The 20,506-nt window shown below is 40.3% G+C and overlaps 1 protein-coding gene across 6 annotated transcripts in view; it reads left to right on the forward strand.

Annotated features, from left to right (window-relative positions):
- Nucleotides 1-20,506, forward strand: part of nhsl1b (NHS-like 1b) — a 107,501-nt gene that overhangs the window by 38,413 nt on the left and 48,582 nt on the right. Inside the window, exon 1 of one of the 6 annotated variants that reach the window (XM_053488892.1) lies at nt 19,195-20,347. The exons of 4 other annotated variants lie outside the window; for them this stretch is intronic. In XM_053488892.1, coding sequence (XP_053344867.1) covers nt 20,119-20,347 — 229 coding nt within the window. In that variant the 5' untranslated portion in view covers nt 19,195-20,118. Of the gene's footprint in view, nt 1-19,194; nt 20,348-20,506 lie in introns of those variants that run through there. One more of the 6 variants, XM_053488897.1, reaches the window with a different exon arrangement.

Consider the following 20,506-nt stretch of genomic DNA (forward strand, 5'->3'; position numbering starts at 1 on the left):
TAATATTGAATCATTACAACTTTGCTGAACACTTACTGACCTGCATTAAGCAAAGACAACAACTAAGGAAATAGCAGAAGCTACTGGAATAAAAACTGTCCAACACATTTGTAAGAATCTGAAAGAAGAGTGTTGAATCAGCTTTGTGGAAGAAATATTGTTGGAATAAAATAACTTACTGTTATTGAAGATTATTAAAACACTTCAAGCTGCACAGTAGTTAAAAACAACCTCACAGGATTGGTAATAAACATCTGGCTAAACCAGAGAAAAGTTTGTGATTTAAACATGTTTCATCAAATTAATTACAGATAAATAGATTGTCACCCACTTTGACTCTTTAAGCTCTGTAGCTGTAGCGTGGTCAGATTAATGAGATATTAAAATGGGTTTGTCTATGTGAGGTCGGCCATCGTGAGCTCTCCACAGAGCCGTTGGGATTTGGGGCAGAATGCCAGAGGAGCTGTGAAGCTCTGCCAGTTTCTTTCACCTCCTTGTCTTCTTCTTAAAGGCTTGGCGGGGATGCCGGGTCTGTAATTTGCCAATCTAAAAGCAATTCGTCTGCTTGAATCTGGCGTGCTTTCTAAGGCTTTTGGAGCTTTTTACGACTTGTAAAGGGGAAATACGACTCGATGAGATCAGTTTCCTGGTCCTAGCTGGGAAAACTATAGAACAAATTAGGTTTAAATTTCCCACCTCGGGCTATGACCATGCAAGTGCTCCGACAGGATGTTTAAGTAGAGCGTATAATTTGTCTATCAAATGATCTGATCAGAGACACTGTTAAATGGATCAGCCTGTCTCGTTCAGGCATCTCGGAGTTATAAAGCAGGACTTTGACTGAAGCGGATTCTCAGTTTTAAGCTGTGAGACTTAAGCATGTGAAGGGCATGGCACATCCAAACATTAATTCATTCATTCGGTTTTGTGTTCTTTCATTTGTTCATCTTCAGTAAGCACTTTATCCTGGTGGATCCGGAGCCTATCCTGGAAACACAGGGTGTGAGGCGGGAACACACCCTGGATGTGACATTGATGGACAGACATGTCACACGCACACACTCACCTCGGGTGACTTAGGATGTTTCTATGAGGTGCTACTCTCAGCTTGTGTTGGGGAGGAACATTGATGGACCAGCAACTCTGCTCTAAAATCTAAGCTCCTGCTCTGGCACTTTTAGCGCAGTGATTTAATCAATCGTGTAAATTAATCTTGTTCGGTTTGATTCAATTAATTGAATACGCAAGACGGTTTAGATTTCTGCATCGATGCACACGGTTTTTATTATTTCCATAAACTTAGGAATAGTAAATGGTCTAAAATGTGAATAAAATTACCCTATTTTTTATAACTGCTGGCATTAACAAATACTCACATTTTGTAGGAGTATCACTTCTTCCACTAATCTTTTCTTAATTTTACCTTACCTTACCCTTTCTACCTTACCTTACCCTTACCTTAACCTTACTTTACCTTACCCTTATGTTACCTTACCTTTACCTTACCTTACCTTTACCATACCTTACCTTATCTTTACCTTACCTTTACCCTATCTTACCTTACCTTATCTTTACCTTACCTTACCTTACCTTACCTTACCGTACCTTACCTCACCCTACCGTACCTTACCTTACCATTATCTTACCTTAATCTTACCTTACCTTTACCTTTTTCTTACCTTACCTTACCGGACTGGAGTGTGGAGCAGAAGCAGGAAGAAAAGTTTATCATTCCGTGCCTCTGATCTGCATTCAACGCTTAATTTCTCATTATTTTTGAAAAGCATAAGCTTCTTAAATATATATACTGTGTATAAAATGTAACGCTCAATTTTTCAAAATTATTTCCTTTTTAATTCTAAAACTTCACACACATTATATTATGCAGTGTATATCTTTGCTGTAAATTACCAGTCACTTTTTTTATTTAAAGTTTACTCCTCCGTATGCACTGCAGCAGTTCAACAAAACTTCCCTATCAAACACCTCTGATGGTGTTTACGCAACAGATAGACAGAGCCGTGAGAAATGCTGTCCTGCTGTCATTCCTGAACAATGAGCTCACTCTCATGAGCCGGCATTCCAGCTGGAAGGAAATAGCCTAGGGCACTTCCTGTATGCACACACACAAACACATACACATACATGTATATATTTACAGGGTGGCCCAAAGGGCTGGATCCTTTAGCAAACAAGGATTTAAAACCATAACAAATACTCAAATTGATCGTCTCTGGCTTTACAGCACTTGTGTATATACTGAATACTAGAAGAGTGAACGCTTCATTATGTATCAGAGATGATTTTAAATACAAAGATGATTTTTTTGCTTTAGTGCATTGTTTGTTCAGGGTCAATTCTGAGAGACAACTGCCTTTAGATGCCTCCAAAGGAAAAAAAATCAAGTGGTGTTAGATCTTGGTTCTATTCAGTCTTCTATTGTTAGTTCCTCTTGGGTTTAAAATAAAAAGGAAAAAAAAAATCATGTTAATCAAAAGGCCTATGGTACCAGACTTTTAGACCACCCTGTACTGTACATGTGCATCAATCAGCCATAACATTAAAAACACCTAGGTTTTAGGTTCCCCCTGTGCCAATAAAACAGCTCTGATCCCTTGAGGCATGACTCCACAAGACCTCTAAACGTGTGCCGTGGTGTCTGGCACCAGGACTTTAGCAGCAGATCCTTTAAGTGCTGCAGGTTGCAAGGTGGATTCCATGGATCAGATTAGTCTATCCCGTGCATTCCATGGATGCCTGAAGGGATGAGACCAAGTTAACCCGGCAGTGGTGTTAGTGTTATGGTTGATCGGTGTATATGGTTCACCGTAGCCATTTTTCCTTTCTGATCTTCCTGATAGACTCATTTTACATATTAAGCATGTTTAGTCTATTCTGTCTGCCTCTAGCATTTTGTGCTTAGGGTGCCATTTTATCTCTAGCACTCATACTATCAAAGGTAAGTTTGTAAATCCACAAGAAAGCCAGTTAACATTATGGTGAGCCAGTAATTACTATGAAATCTGGTTGAACATCCACATATGTTTAATGACTGTATGTTAGGTAATAACACAGTCTATTGAAAAAATATGATTCTGCACATTTAACACTCATAATCCAATAGGTTTTGCATAGTATTCCTCTCTGTATGGATCTTTCAATAGCTCTGCATCATGGGATGAGCAGGTTAGCTGTAACAAGTGTTGCAATCAACACATCAGTCTGTTTTAGTAGGACTGTTTGAGGATGGAAAGCCTGGGTTTAACTCTCGCCCTATGCCCAAAATCCCAACCACTGGGTACAGTGGCGATCCCGGAAAGGGGATGTGGCGTAAAACCTGTGCCAAGTTGTTGTGCTGATCGGATGGCCTGCTGTAGCGAACCCCTCGACGGGAAAGTAAGAAAATGGATTTTTAACGGCTCTAATGAGACTTGGTTTTGCAGACATAAAATAAAATATGTTTTGCAATATGGTCATAGTGTTATAGTAAACAGTACACGCGTGCACGAATGCTGATTATACCAGTAGGAGTCGTGCACAAAGACCCAGCAGGGGGGACGATTACGGATTTCTCTGCCTTCGCCATGTATCTTTCCTCTACCTCTGCTCGTTTTTTTTTTTTTTTTTTTTTTTTTGCTCTGCCCTGTCTATGAGGCGCCGAACTCGGCTAGCATCAGTGCGCGAGACCGAGTGTGTTCACTCCACTTCGCGCTCAACTAAAGTTTTTTTTAAATAATCAAATGTCTCTGGTCGCACGACTATGATTATGAAATTCGTCGCCAGTGCTTTTAGTAATCAATTTTTATCGATTTAATAGCTTCGTTGTTGCAGCCCTAATTAGATTAGATTAGATTAAATTAAACTTTATTGTACATCACGAGTATAAAACAACGTCCCCATTTGAAAAACTCAACAATCCATCATGTATTTCAATGAGAAAAGAAGTTGAATATTATAAAATATTTTATATATTATAAAATAACTATACATCACATCACTACCTGGCTTATCCCTAAAATAATAATAAAAAAAATTCGCAACATTTCTATGTTGTTGTGTTTTTTAGTGCTTTTTTGTTCAGGGAGGAGGATTTCTATTTCTATGCCCCACAAATCGCTGTATATCTATGTTGTCAAACTTTAACTGATCAACTGGATGACACAAGAGACAATTTGATTGATCACAGCTGATGGTACCATGTATCCTGATTAAATAGCACAATGTATTACAGTTTGATCTGGATCTGATTTATAGCAATTTTTAAAGCTGTGGTAACACTAACAAGATGTGAGTAAATACTGATCACAAGTGGGTTAACTTCAGTCAGAGGTGGATAAATGTTATTTCGGAAATTTAGGAGGTGCCTAAACGCCGTTTGTGTGACCAGCCCTGGAGGGGCCTCTAAGTCATTGTGACTAATCGCAAGATAAGATGATGGTTAATAGAGAGAGAGAGAGACCCTATAGCGGACAGACACTCTTGAGGAGTGCGTAACACAGTTCTGTGGTAAAACCTGCTGCTTCCTTACATCCGCACTGATCACATGCTGTGACTCGACACTGTAGGGACCTTACACTTTAACTTCTAAACCGTCATCAGCTACATCATCTGTACTCTTGGTACAGATCGTACAGATGCTTATAACCTGTCTTAATGAATGTACTTGTTTGTCTCTGTAATTACTGTTTCACACACATTTCACTGTCAGTTTGTTTATCTGTTTACTTCCATAAATCTAGCTGATAGAAGGCGTCTCCAACGGAATGCCATCTGAATAGGGTTTCTAGCTGATCAAAGTTTTGTGCGATTACTCATAAACACACACTGTGGCCAAGTGCCCGTTTAACCAGTCGTGTGGTTTTTTGGTGGAACATGAGACAGCTTCCAGTGAGGAATGAATGACATAACGCTGATCGCCAATCCTGTATACATAACATTCCTTGGAAAGGGGTGTGTGTGTGTGTGTGTGTGTGTGTGTGGGCGCACGTGTGTCTTTCTATGTTGCATTCAGATTCCAGTCACTTTCTTCATCACAAACAGATCACACAGAGCTTATTGCAGATTCCAGAGGCCTCCACAGAACAGAGAGCGGCATAGAGAAGTGACGAAAAGTGGAACAGAAGATAGCGACCCATACTCAGGAGAGGAGTTTTGTGCAGTTATGTGGAGTAATTTCATATGAAACAGTGATGTAAGCTTTTTGGTCCTATTCCAGGTTATACTGTTCAGTAGAACAATGCACAATGTAGCCTCAGTGTCTGTTACTGATGGAAGTTTTCTTTCTTATGATTCGGCATGATGCATGTCGGATATGTCTTTCCGATTCGTTTGTAAATCGAGGTATTTTGAGTCTTTAGGTTTAAACGCTGTTAGCCGTTCTCATCAAGTTTATTTAATTCAGTATTATTTCTAGAGACTGCGTTGCATGAAAATGGCAACAGATTTTTATTTTTTTAGATTTTCTCTCCAATTTAGTCAGATCCAATTCCTCCCCGTCACTAGGGGGCTCCACATTAGGCTACCAGTACCACTCAGTCAGGAGGGCCGAAGACTATTACGCGTTTCCTCCAAACCACGTGACGCCAGCTGACCGCTTCTTTTCAGACTGCTCGCTCACGCACCGTTGGGGGCGGAGTAACACACTCGGAGGACAGCGCTATCCGCTCCTGATTGGCGTGATTAATGTAGGTGCACTAAGTACCTCTCATCCCTCCCCTCTGAGAGAGCTCGGCCAATCAGCTCTCTCTAGACCTTCGGCTGCATCACCCAGGAATCAAACTCGTGATCTCCAGGTGATAGGATGCCAACAGTTTTTAAATTGCCTAAGACACAAGTCGCATTTTGTTTTCACATCTTTTTTCTGATATTTCTTTCATGATTTGCTAATTAGCCAGATGTTTACATTTACATTGAGGCATTTGGCTTACAAAAGTGCTTTGAAGTTTCCGTCATTGGATAGATACTTACACTAGGTTACTATGTTTAAATGTATACTGTATAAGGGATGATTGTATTTCGATTGGATTCCTTTTTATGTCAATCAAGTATTTCTTTCATACATCGATTTTGCATAAGCTTTAAGATCTCCTGCTTTAACTACCCGTGAGTCAAAGGGAAATTCTATAGTATATAAAAGCTTATCATCATTAGTTAGGAATAGACAGAGAGATCTGCCTCTTCACATCTTCCCATCCTTCCTTCAACCCTGTGGAAACTAATATTGAGTTATGATTTGAGGAATCGCTCTTTTTATCCATCTATGTCAGGATTCGGTGCTGCCACATTTCCTGAAAACGTTTAGCGAGAAAAAAGGACACCAGTTACAGGAAGGGGAAAGAGTGTCAACAGGATGTCCTGAGAAACAGATGGAACCCAGACAACTCACACACACACACACACACACACACACACACACACACACACACACACACACACAAACTCTAACCCCAACACTCAAGACTCAGAACATGGACTCAGATCCACACCCACACTACAGGGCATGAGGACATGCGCATGCTTCCTGTCAATCACGAAGCTGGCTTTTGAAAATAATCCTCTTCCTCGGAGTCATAATCGTTTTATATGTTTCGCGCAGTGTTAATAATAGTTAACGCTTTTCAAAGCTCTTTTGTTGGTGTGTAATATCTTTTGAGCATGGGTGTGTTTGTGTGTGTGTGTGTGTGTGACTCGCACGCAGGTTTGAGGGAGTATACATGACTGAGAAGGGTTTAACATGCTTCAGGGCTGAATGTACCTCAAGCAGTCAGACTGGTTTTTTACATTTTTGTTTCTGCACACTTGAACGTCTCGGTCCCAGCGCTGTGACGTGGGCCCCGCCTATGTCTGCTTAGGCTCCACCCACTCGAAACTCATCTCTCACCGTATGCATGGTCAAGGTTTAGACGTGAAGGGTCAACACTTACTTACTTATCTTCTATACCGATGTACTTTATCCTGTATTCAGGGTCGCGGGGGGTCAACACTTTTCTTTGTTTATGTCGGATGATTGACAGCTGTCCTCTAAAATACGAGGCAGGCCCGGGACTCCTTTAAGGACACGGGTACCATCAAGGGAAATCTTTTTCGACGCGGGTAAATCCCGAGGGCAGGACATGTAGAGACTTGGGTGTTATATAACAAGTTAAGGGATGTGTTTGTAATGAATGAAGCCTGAAGTCTGTATATTTTTAGGAGGATTTGATTTGTCGATGATAGTCTTGCAAGACACGAGTCTAAATACACACCACACCCGTGAAAGTCTGTAAACACCGTCGCAGTTTCATGCTCTTGTGAGCTTTGTATATTTTTCTTGCTTCCTCCTAGATAAGATAATGCTCATAATTAGTCACTTCTTGACATTATCCCACCATGACATCTCTTCCTTGTTTGTATGTGCGCCAAGCTCAAGATGACGTCTGATACTCTGCTGCCCCCTAGTGGCCTATCTGTGAACTGTTAACACCATATGGATGAGTTTTGTTTTGAAACATGTAGCTTTAGTGCTAGAAATCTGTGCTGCTAGTGCTAGCAGCACAGATTAAAAACTGAAATAAATAAATAATAAATAAGTTCATTTATAATGTTATTAATTGGTTATGGAGGCATTTTCATGGCTTGGTTTGGAACCTGATTCAGCAAGTAGAAAGGCCTGTTTTGTCACATAAATTAGATAGTCATATCATGGTTTTGGTGAAACTAAACAGTCAGCCATGTTTCAGATCCTCTGGAGGAGTGCGAGTGTTTCTTAGCAGTGGCAGCTTGACTGTGTGGAATCACCTCACAACATTCTAATAATTACAGTAGATATTTATCCAGTAAACCATAACCACTGAATATTCATTTGCAAAAAAATTTTTTTTTAGCTCTACTGTTACCTTCAAATTTACTAACGTATTTTAATCCTTGGGGTTAATTTGACCCCAGCAATTTCACCCTTAAGAAAATTATCATAATTAAAATTGTTTATGTATAAAAGTCACTGAATATGAAGCAAAAATATATATTTTAACCATTTATTTCAAGACTTTAAACATTGAATGGGGTCAAAATGACCCCAAAGATAATAGAGGAGGGTTACGTCTAAATTAATCAACACAGCACACTTTTATTTAACATTTTATTTTTAAATTATAAATACAGGAAATGTGCATGATTGGATATTTTGAAGAACATTTTTTTTTTTTTTTAGCTTTTTTCACTTCACAACTATTCTATATTTATTTCATATAAATATAAATCTTCCTTGTCCAGATATTAAAATATGATTAGACATCTAATATAGGGCTGCAGGATTTGAAAAAAAATATTTAAAAAAACACATTACATTTATTTTTGACATACATTACATCATGTGGTATTTAATCTGTGACAGCACATTTCACATTATCAAGTATTAAAAAAAAACAAAAAGTACTTAAATTAGTGCCAAAATTACCGAAAACAATCTGAAGTCTTTTTGCAATCAAATACCTGCACATGTCCATATTGCAATTTTGATATTTATGTTATTAATTGTGCCAGGCTATTCTTTCCTTTGGACAAAGCTGTAACGACTCGTCCATGGTTTTAAAACCTTACCATCAATAATATCTAGAATTGCTTGTAGAAGTCTCATGATACACTAAATTACAGTCTGGACTTCCACAATCCACACTGCAATATTCTGGATCAATAAAAAGCCTATTTCCTTTCCGATATGGAGTCAGAAGGGAGTCATCTGCCTGCGCCATTTATACAGGGAGTGTCGGTTTATGACCTTTGACCTCATTCTGTGAATGACAGCTTGTTAAAACTTATCGATTGTGCAGTATCAGTGTGGTCTTCTGCTGTTGTAGCTCACCCTTCTTATATTTTGGCATGTCGTGTATTCTGAGGTGCTTTTCTGCTCACCATGATTGTTAAAAGTGGTAGTTTACATTTACGGCATTTGACAGACGCATTTATCATGTGCTGCTGGGGTTTGAACCTGGAACCTTCTGAATCATAGTGACTATGGCTGGAAGGTCCCAAGTACCAAGCTTAAAAACCCCCCCATCACCCAAGTTGCTCCTGTTGGGCCCTTGATCAAGGCTCTTAACCCTCATAATGATATAAGAATCTAAGTCTCTCTGGAGAAGGGCATCTGCCAAAACTTTTTTGAATGTTTGCTGACCATGTTAATTTAAGATACAGTATGTATCTCCATAATTTTATGCGTTATACTGCTGCAACTCGTTTAGCCACTTGGATTAATCGATAAAGGAGCAGGTGACTAGGTGTTTCTAATAAAGTGGCCAATGAGTGCACATTTAATTTAATGTTGTACGGTATGCAACAGCGGGATTGAGTTCCCGACTACCTTGGTAAAGTTCTAAGGTGATAAAGCCTGTGCATACTTGTGTCATCTTTTCTTTTCTTCACCTTCTCTCTCACTCTTACTTTCATCTGCTTCTTTTTTTCCCTATCCTTTATTTTTTCTCTCATCAGCCCTGATCCCTAAACAGTAATTATTTATGATGGAGGCTTTGAGGTGGGAAAAGGTTTAGGTGGATGGAGCTTTCACGGTGTATAAAGGATGCATTCATCTCTATATATTTCCACTTTATTTGAAGCAGTGGTTCTTGTGGTTTTGTTTTAGTTGACCAGAGGGTCAGGGGCATAAATCTAAGGTTCAGTTAAACTTGAACGAGAAGAACCCTTAAATCTGAGTGCGTGCGAAACTTTAAAAACACCCACTGATTTGTGTGCGATGCTACAGAATAAAGTGACTCATCAACTTGTAAAACGAAGACTGTGAAGATTTTTATTGTTTTATAATGAACCGCATCGCATGCACACAGACGGCCTCAAAGCCGTGGGAGGAACACAGAGTAAAGTGGCGTGGCCTGGTGTCTGGGTAAAGCTGTGAAAGATTGTATAAAGGAAAACTGGAAATTCTATGCATAATATGTGTGCCGGCCACTTTATTAGGTACACCTTGCTCATACTGGGTTGGACCCTCTTTTGCCTTCGAAGCGGCTTTAATTCTTCATGTCATAGATTCGACAGTGTGCTGGAAACATAATTGGTCCATACTGACATGATAACATCATGGAGTTTCTACAGATTTGTCACATCCTGACGCGTCCCATGATTTCCCGTTCCACCACATCCCAAAGGTGCTCTATTGGATTGAGATCTGGTGACTGTGGAGGCCATTTGAGTACAGTGAACTCAAGAAATCATGTTCAAGAAACCTGTCCGAGATGATTTTAGCTTTGTCACATGGCACACTAGGCTGTGGTCGAGATTTTCAGCAACAATACTAAGGTAGGCCGTGGCTCAATTGTTACTAAGGGGTTTAAAGTATGCCAAGAAAATATCCTCCACATTATTATACCACCACCACCAGCAGCAGCCTGAACCGTTGATACAAGGAAGGATGGGAACATGCTTTCATGTTGTGTATGCCAAGTTCTGACCTTACCAGCTAAATGTTGCAGCAGAAATCGAAGCTCATCAGGCCGGGCAACGATCTTCCCAGTCTTATATCGTCCAATTTTAACCTCAGTTTCCTGTTCCTAGATGACCGTATTCCCAAACTTTCAACATTCTTCTGCCACTGTAGCCCATCTTCTTTAAGATTTGGAATGCTGTTTGCCCAAGATCAAGGCACTTTTCGCCCAGAGACATTGGATATTTTCCCTTTTTCAAACCGTTCTCTGTAAAGCGTAGAGATTCTGTAATTGTGTGTGAAAATCCCAGTAGGTCAGTCAGAAATATCCACCAAATATCTGCTGCCATGTGATTGGCTGATTAGATATTTGCATTAACGAGGAGTTGAACAGGTCTAATAAAGTGTCCCATGAGTGTATACAAAATGCATTCAGTTAAGGAACCAGCAAACAAGGTGATTATTAGATATATTTGTATTATGAAAGTTTTTACATAAAAAAAAAAGAAAATGATTTAATCATGAAGTCATAAGACTTTAAAGGAAAACAAATTCTGAAAAGGGCTTTAGTGATGGCACAATTTATTGTGATATCGATATTGTATTGTTCATCCCTACCATCTGCCAGCTGTCTAAACATCATGGCTTCTGTCCATCAGATAACCGTCTTTGTGACCTTGGGCAATCTCATAATCTTGATCAATATGTTGCTGTCTTCCTCACAAAGCCTTTGGAATGGTTGAGTGTATTCGTCATTAATAATGGAAGCACATTTTCGCTAAACATCATATGTGAAACAAGTAATCCGGTGAGCTTGTTGAATCTTATTGGATGTGGATGGAGTTATTTAACGGAGAGTCTGTTACTAATCGATAACGCACTATTGATCATGTACACAGTAGCAGTCGATTAGTAACACTATCTGCCTGCTATATGTTTTACTTAATGCCAGACCAACCCTATTAATGCGTCCTGAAATGGCAAGAAGCTTTACGCACGAGTGCAGAGTGCGCATGTGCTTGCATGTTTTGTTCGTATATTTCTGACATACGTGCGGTATGCATGGTATGTGTTTCAGTGATTTTTTTTTTCCCCATTCGTCCTACACATGCCTTCTCTTCTTTCTTCACGTCTTCCTGTCGTCTCTCTGCCCCTCCTCTTGACTTCGGCCTGGGCAGGTGGAAGCTAAAGCTGGAATGCTGCTAAATGCACACGGTATATGGCTCATCGTGCACATGCGTGACCCACGGATCACGTCCCGCCACTCACATGCCAAGCTGATACAGAAGAAGCGTGAGAGAAGCTAGGACAGAGACAGGAATAGAGAGGAAGGCTTATAGATTCCAAAGGGGGCTTTCTGTGGCCTGGAGAGGATTTTACACACACCGCTACAGGTGAAGGCCGAGCCTCTGAGTTGCCAAGGAGGGGCAGGTCAGAGGTCAAGCTGAGTGTTTTACTAGGGGGTTTTGCACCTCCGGGCTGGTGTGTGAGCACTGATGATTTCCCGTAAACAAGGAACTGCTTCTCTGACAGGATCAGAACACAGTTATCTGATTTTTTTTTTCTTTAGTAAGTAATTCTGTCTCTTTATTCATAATTCAGCGCATACAATACAAGTCACCGTTTCCTTTAGCAGGAATGAGGCACATAGGCCATGCCTTCTATAATTGGAATAAGCAGTACACAAGCCACACCCCCTTCCCTGATTGTGTTATACTGAATTCGACTTACCTGAAGGAGTGGAAAATCGTGACTTGAAATTATGTAATTGTATTTGTTTGTATTTTGTTTAATGTCATCTCCTCAAAACAAAACGGTGTAGTCAGTGTCACAGATTTACAGGATGCGTCAGTATTAAGGGGCGAGAATCATCAGGGACCCGCCAATTCAATATTATAATGATACCTCTGTGCCGATTTGATTTCTACTGCGCATCATGATTTTATTCAATAAATTTAAATTTTATTGTAAAATTTTTGTATAAATTTTAAACAAACTTTTAGCCAAAATGTGGCATTGGTGCTAAAAGGTGGCTTGAAAAAGTACATTTTCAGATAGTATCATTTACTACATTTCTTTTCTAATACTTAATGCTTCTTATCTCTCGATGCATGCTTCATTTTTTCCTTTTTTTTTTTTTGTAAATATGCATTCGCATTTATATTTTTATCAGATAAAATAAACTCATTTGTTAAATATAATTTCAGGCCCTTTTATGTAGTGTCCGTAACGTTTTTTTTTTTTTATTCAAATCTTTCAATGATCCTAATTATCATTCATATGAAACTTGGCTAATTTAGATTTCACAAGAAAAAACATAAACCTGAAATAAGTGTATTATTCTAAAATGCAAAATTGTTAAGATATTGTGAAATGGATTTGACATGGTTACGGACACTACAGATTCTTTTTGTTTTTTAAGCTTTTACCAAAAAACTATTTAAGCAACAATTTAGTAATTTTAGCATTAATACTCATAAAGAAATATAAATAATTTGCACTTTTTCAATGATTATTGTTTGATGCGCGACAGTATAACGCTGAGAAATGGCCATTTTTAGGACGCATATAAAAACGGCTGAAGTTAGCAACTTGACTTTTTTAGGAAAGCAAGATTAGTCACTTCCATGTTGCATAAACTTCAGAAGTAGCCATGTTGATTTGTATGTCACTTGAGCCATGTTGATTTGTATGTTTACAGGTAGAATTTCCCCAGTTTTAGTAAAATGCAGCAATAGGCAGAAAGGCTGCTCTGTCTTCAATAGAGATGACATGCACAGAGACGACGCTGTCTTTCTCTTTAGAATTATTCATCACAGAAGACACACTTTTTTCTAATGAAAGGCACAGAGACTACACTTCCTCCACTAATTATTTACAATATTACTAAAACACAAATCATGAAATGACTTCAACAGTAGACGCGGCCCCAGCGATAGTCTGATGTAGTCTGAATCGAGTGCACTCATTCAAAACTCCCCTTGTTCCATTTCCTGTTTGCTCCCAGTATTTTGGGAAACTGTCACTTTTCTCTGCATTATATAAACCCCTGAGTTTAGTAACCAACCACATAGAAGTAAACTAGCACCTTAAATATACACTTGACTCACGGAATCCGTACACTCCACACAAATCTCACACCCCGTCTCCTCACGTATCATTATGTCTACGCGGCACACACTTTCACTGCACATTTTACACACCGTTTTCCCCCGAGCGCACTAACACGTGAGCAAATAAATCTAACTCGTTAAAATGTTGGGTCAGAAGGTGGGTCAAACACCAGTTCCTTCAAGCATTCTTCTTCCCTCGGTACGTTTTTAAAGCTTTAATTAAAATAGTAGCCTGGAGCTGGTGCGAGTGTGTGGGAGCAGACTCGGGAGTTCTTCCTGCAACACTGAACGTTCAGACTGATTAACATTTACCTTTATTAACAACAAATTTGTATAATTGCATAAATGCATATCTATTTGTATCAAACCACAATGAGCGTTCAAATGTTTCGATCATGCAGAATATACTGTAATATATACTGTAAGCATTTCACTTGTGCTTGGATACCATCAAGGTATAAATTTTTCTCATTATACCAGAGCCATGATCAGACTGCCTGCTTCATCTCTAAAACACTGGCCTCCCAGGACCTCCCAGGAACCCAAACATGGGTTAAGCTATCTTAGCTTAAAAAGTCCTAGCTGGGAGTCCTAGACTAAAAGTGATTTAGGGAACTTCTTAGAGCAAATCTAAGTAAGAAGAGTACAGAAACCCCTTATCTTAGTGAGGAGGTGTGGTTTACCTCGTTGCTAGGGATGAATGTAGCAATTCGAGGACTGTGATTGGTTGACGAAAAAATAACCTCTGACCTCTGCAAAGGTCTTAAAATGCGCTCTTTGTGAAAATAGAATACATGATAGAATAGAATAGACAGTGAAATCATAATGTTTGTATATAAAGAAATTGTATGCATGCCTACAGGCTACTTTATGCAAAGTTTCTGATATAGGTTAAATATCCTAAAGATAATTAAACTGCCAAATCTTGAAAATGTGTTTACTTCTGAAGCAACCAATTTCCACGCTGTAGTTACTATATTTAAGTTCTTACATTTATTTACCATTAGATTTATTTACTATACTGATTTTATTATTTATAATCCATTTTAGAATGATGGGAGCAAAATTGCTGAGCTTTTACCAGTTTAGATGATTGCAGGACAGTTTATTTTAGTTGTACTTTTGGATGGTATGTAGTCAACAATCCAAGAGAGATGGAAGGATGTAAAACCACAATAAAATCAAATTGGACAGAAGAGCCAATGTGTTTACCTTTAGCTTTACGTTCAGTGTTTGGAGAATATTTCTTCTTTCTGTCATTTTGTCCTCTGCTATAGAACCTCTTAAAGGTCCTCCTCTCTACTCTTAACAACATTTACCTTGGGATCTGTTTTTAGGGTTTTGATGTTTCGTGAATCATTTTTATCTTTACTAAGATTTAGTCCTAAATTTGAGGGGAAATCCTAAGAAAATGTCATAATTTTAAAAATTTTCCTAGAATTTCATCACTAGGAGCAACTTTTAGGCTTAAGTAGCTTTGTAAATACGGGCCCAGGTGTTTATAGGAATGTATGCATGGACATATGGCCTTCTTTAAAATGTTTGGACCATTCAAATGTTTAACTATAATTAAGTGTCTACTTGAAGACAATAATGTAAAAAAAAAAAAAAGTCACTTCTTCTCAAGAACATTCATCACAAGTCCCTGTTTGACTTGAACACCTTTTATATTTTCATTTTATACGCCCTATAATATAGAAGTCACATGCGACATATATTTACACATGTACACATATTTACACATTTGTTAAACAGGCTCCTGAACACAAGTTGCTATGTGTGTTTTTATTATTATTATTATTATTGTTATTAAAAGTTTGTGTACTGTGGTGCATTTTGCCACATTTAGTCTCGTTTAGATTGTTTTTTCAGTTGTTTGTTTAATTGTTTGTTTAAGCACCATGTTGCCAGGGCAACCAGCATTTGTATAGTGTGATTATAGAAATATAGAATTTTTCATTTTGTTTTAGAAGTGATTAGGTTTGTCCATGACGTGAACAGTTTTGTTTTCACGTGTGTTTATTGTACTGTTTACTGTAATTGGGGGCACAGAGGCACAATAAGACCTGGATTCAATCCTGACCTTGGATGACTGTACGTGTGGAGTTTCACACGTTCTTGTGGGTTTTGATACTGTAGTTCAAACCGGTGACAGTAAATTTGCCCATAGGTGTGAATGAGTGCCTGAATGTGTCTGGACTTTCCTTTGGGATCAATAGCATGATCAAAAGCATCCATCCATCCATCCATTAATCCAACCATCCATCCATCCTCTCATCCATCCAACCACCCACCCATCCATCCATCCTTCCACCCATCCATTCATTCATCCATCCTTCTATTCATCCATCCAACCTTTCATCCATCCATCCAACCACCCACCCATCCATCCATCCATCCGTCCACCCATCCATTCATTCATTCATCCATCCATCCTTCCATCCATCCTTCTATTCATCCATCCAACCTTTCATCCATCCATCCATCCAACCACCCACCCACTCACCCACCCATCCATCCTTCCATCCATCCATCCATCCATCCATCCATCCATTTTTCTATCCAGTTTTGTGCTCAGCATTACCAAGATTGTTAATAATTTCACGTTTGATCTGCATGTGTTATAAGTTGATGCATTTTCTTAAAACTCACCTGAGGCCTCCGAGTGGCGCAGTGGTAAAGCGCTCGCCCTATCATCCGGAGATCGCTGGTTCGAACCCAGGGTGATGCTGTTTTCCTCTCGCAGCCGGAGGCACAGAGAGAGCTGATTGGCCGAGCTCTCTCAGGGGGGAGGGATGAGAGGTACTTGTGCTCCCACATTAATCACTGCTCTACAGCCAATCAGGGGCGTCTGTGAGCTCGCGCATACGGAAGGAGCGGCTAGCGCTTTCCTCCGAGTGTGTTACTCCGCCCCTAACGGTGCGTGAGCGAGCAGTTCGAAAAGATGCGGTCGGCTCGTGTCACGTGGTTCGGAGGAAACACGGGATAGCTTTCGCCCTCCCGACTGAGTGGTTGTAGTAGCCTTGATGTGTGTGGGAGCCCCCTAGTGACGGGGAGGAATTGGCCACGACTAGATTGGGGAGAAAATCGGGGAAAAAGAATTGGACAGGACTAAATAAAAAAAACAAAAAAAACTCACCTGAGATCGAACTACAGGGAACAAAATCGCCAGTTGGACACATTAATGCACAGCACTCATGTGAGAGTGAAAAAAGCACAGACTCCCTGTTGTGTTGTGTGTACTCCAGTACCTCCACACCTAGAGCACTTTATAGATTAAGCATAATAGTGTTTGAGCACCACCATCACCTGAAGCCCTCGGTCTAGCCCTGCCTCAGTTTTGGTTTGTTGTTCCACACCTTATGTTTAAATAAAGCTCTTAAATGTGATGAGATGACTTCATCTCTGTCACACAATTTCCCTTCATCTCAGCCGTCTCCACCTGATCCTGGTGAATTATTAACTCCGTGCGAGGGTGTGAGCGGCCTTCGGCTGCACTGCTCGGAAGGACAAAGGTTTGGCGATCGGGTTTGTTTGCGTGTAATAAAGGGTGCGGATATGTACAGTATTTATATATTTTACGGATGTGGATGAGATAATGTTCCTGTACAGTTGTTCCGGCAGAGTCGGAGGTCGGTAACGAGGGAAGTCATTTCAACTGTTCAATGATTAAACTGACAGCACCGTGTCCTGCACTGATTTCTGTTTGCACTGCACTAACAGCACAACATGTACTGGACCGTCAGCTGACAGCGCTGTTATTCTCGTGATGACCGGAGTGTAAAGGTGCACGGCTAAACGCAAACAATTAAAGCAAGCACAAACTTACACTCATTTAAAGCAAAAACACTCAAAAAAAGACTTTTGATTGTGCAGAATAACAGCATGCAGTTATGAGAGTAAAAACTACTATTATTTCTCTCCTTCTACACTAATGCACATCTCCTAGCATTTCACTTATGCTTGGATGCAATCAAGCCCGAGCCATGATCTGACTTTTTGCTTTACATCCAAAACACAGGTCCCCCAGGCACTGCTTTTTTTCTGATCATGAGATGACGCGTCCCGGTTTGACTTGACTTGATTGGATAATTACTGCAGTGATTTAATGTGTTTCAGCTTGTGACACTTACTGATGCTGTGAGTGGCTTCTCATTTCTTAAACAGCAGTGGATGTGTTATGTGATCATTGAGAAGATACAGTGTTTTGAAGGGGTCAAATTATTGGTCTGCATCAAGCGAAGAAAACAACTAGGGAGATTTGATGAAATAACTGGAATTGGGTTTTCTTCCCTGATGTCACGGGAAGACAATGTTGAGATTCATCAGGCTTTTTAGTTGTGGGAGCATAAGGAATCATTTTCACGCATGAGTCTCGACCTTAACCCCCACTGAAACACCTTTGGGATGTTCTGGAGAAGACTTTACAGAGGCGTTGGACTTTTCCTCTATCAGTACAAGATCGAGATCAAAAATGAATGCAACTCCGGATGGAAATGAATGATGATGTGTTAATAAAAAACTGGGTTAAAACTGTTTTTATTCCTGCAAGTGTTTTACATAATAAGAGTCCTGGATGTAATTTAATAATATTTTTTAAGATTTTTGCATTATGCATGTGAGGAAGAGTGGTGTCTCACCATTCTCACCTCCAACACACTGATATAGATTTGATATAATTTCAGTTCCTGTTCACTTTTTAATATGATCACTAATTAGGGTGTTTGTAGAATCTATATAGTTTGAGAATAAACCCATAAATATTTGTTGGAAATTGAACACTTGTATATAATTTTACTTAATCAAATGCATACATCATTGGAAACTGGACGGGAACTGTGCAATTATTATTAAATAATTGGATATTAAAATGATTTCATACAAAGTGGCACAGAGATCATTAGGACAAAAAGTCTTTCAGTACGCACAAGTTAGGAAACCAAATTTCTAATCTGCTTAAACGTAGAAAGGCAACGTTTTAAATCTCAGCACAGTGGATCTCATTCTGACTCTCTTGGTTTTCACACACATGGTCTTGAAAAAAGTGACGTCCAGCTGTTAAACCTTTTATAAACCCTTGGCATGCATGGCACGGAGGGATGTGAGGTCTGGAATAGAGCGCACTGCCGCTGTAGTGAATCTCTGAACCGGACCTCTGACCTCTCACGGCAGGAAGCGTGTGTGTGAGAGAAAACTTTGCACCTGTTTATTTTTTTATGTTCATGTTTCATCTTTATGTGGGTGAATATAATTTCTATTTCAAATCTGGCTTATCTAACAGACAGATCTCATCTTTTTAAATCTGTCCTGTGTGTGTATGTGTGTTGTAAAGCTCGGACTTGAATGCAGTCTCTAACTGGGCGGTTCTTCCCCAGTGTTGTGCTTCTCAGCCCAGGCAGCTCTGGTTGTGGCCACGCACCTGGGCAAAGAGGAGGGAGGGAGGGAGGGAGGGAGGGAGGGAGCATGGGCGGGAGGAGGAGGTGTCGGGAAGCCGTTGCCATGCCACTGACTGGGAGGAGCACAGATCAGAGAGAGAGAGAGTAAATAGCAAGCCCGTAGTTAGGGGGTTGGCGTTTGGGTCGTATTTCAATAGCACTCCCTCTGTTTGTAATCTAAACCTCAGAATCGTCCAGCGTGTTCTCGCAGCAGACCGGTCACTAGCCTGGGGCGAAAGTCTGAGCAAGGGTTTGCTCCAAACAAGTGTTCATGTTTCTGTTTATCCTCAGCAGCAGGTGAGGGAACGATAAAGTCAGTTCGGAGAGACGGTACAAAGGTTTCCAAGTGAGTGAAGTGCTGTGAAGTGCTGTGAGCTGTCAACCCCCCAGCTTGGCGCAAACACACCGCTCACCTGGACTTGAAATACGAGCAAGGAAGTAAGCTGAAGCTTTTATTCTTTCACTTACCGTAGAGTGATGTCTTCATTCAGGTGAGACCCAGTGCAACTCATGGCAAGACATGACCAGAAGGAGGACTTTAAACCTGACGGCTCGGAAAAACACCAAAGCTGATCACCGAAGACGTCCTGAAGGTTTTAAGGATTTAAGATCTCTCTTACTTTAAACTTTGGTCAGCTGAACTTTCCGCTACAGACTACACCCAAATCCAGGCTGAGCCGTGTGGTTTGGCTGTGCTGGGACTCCTTTTTTATTTTTTCCACTCTGAGGACAGTTTAGAGATCGGTGTCAGTGGGGAAGACCAGCATAAGTGTGCTATTCCTCGTCTTCCATTCGGGTGTTGGAGTTAATTACACCTTCTGGGATTTTTCTCTTTGTGCCAGGATCTTGGAGATGCATCCAAGGATAAATGTAATGAACAGAAGGCATGAGAATCTGAGAAAGTTATACGTGCTTCACCTGTAACTGACCCAGAATGGGCGAGTGATGCGTGTTGCATTAACGTGAATCATATCTCAGGAAGTCCTGGTCACGACCTCGGGTGTGCTTTACACCCCAGGATCTCAAAGCGTGAAAAAAAGTTCTTTGCCCTTTCAAGACTGACCATGCAGCTGTGAGGTCAGGTGGCCCTCCGTCCATTACAGGTCTTGACCCTGTTTAACCCAACCTCCGTCTATTTCCGCCTTTTTTCCTGGGGAGCATGCGGAAGGAGAAGGAGAAGCACTCGGGCTCTTCGGGCAGAGACAAGGATAAGAAGCAAAAGGCCGCCTCGGTCACTCGTGCCCTCAGCTGGCTCAGCGGATCAACGCTCTCGCGCCAGACCCGCAAACTGTTCCGCAGCCACACCGACCTGAACACACTCACAGCACACCGAAACCATGATAAAGGTGATGAAGATGACTGGGTGTACGAACCCCAGCACTATATAGGTGAGGGGATTATGATATATGTGTGTGTGTGTGTGTGTGTGTGTGTGTGTGTGTGTGTGTGTGTGTGTGTGAATACAAAATATTCTGTCAAATTGTTTTGGTTATATCAGTGAGATTTTTTTGTATTATTTTGCAAAACTATAAATCCATCTTGTCAAA

This window comes from Clarias gariepinus, chromosome 27 (assembly GCF_024256425.1).
Source record: "Clarias gariepinus isolate MV-2021 ecotype Netherlands chromosome 27, CGAR_prim_01v2, whole genome shotgun sequence".
NCBI classification, from domain to species: Eukaryota; Metazoa; Chordata; class Actinopteri; order Siluriformes; family Clariidae; genus Clarias; species Clarias gariepinus.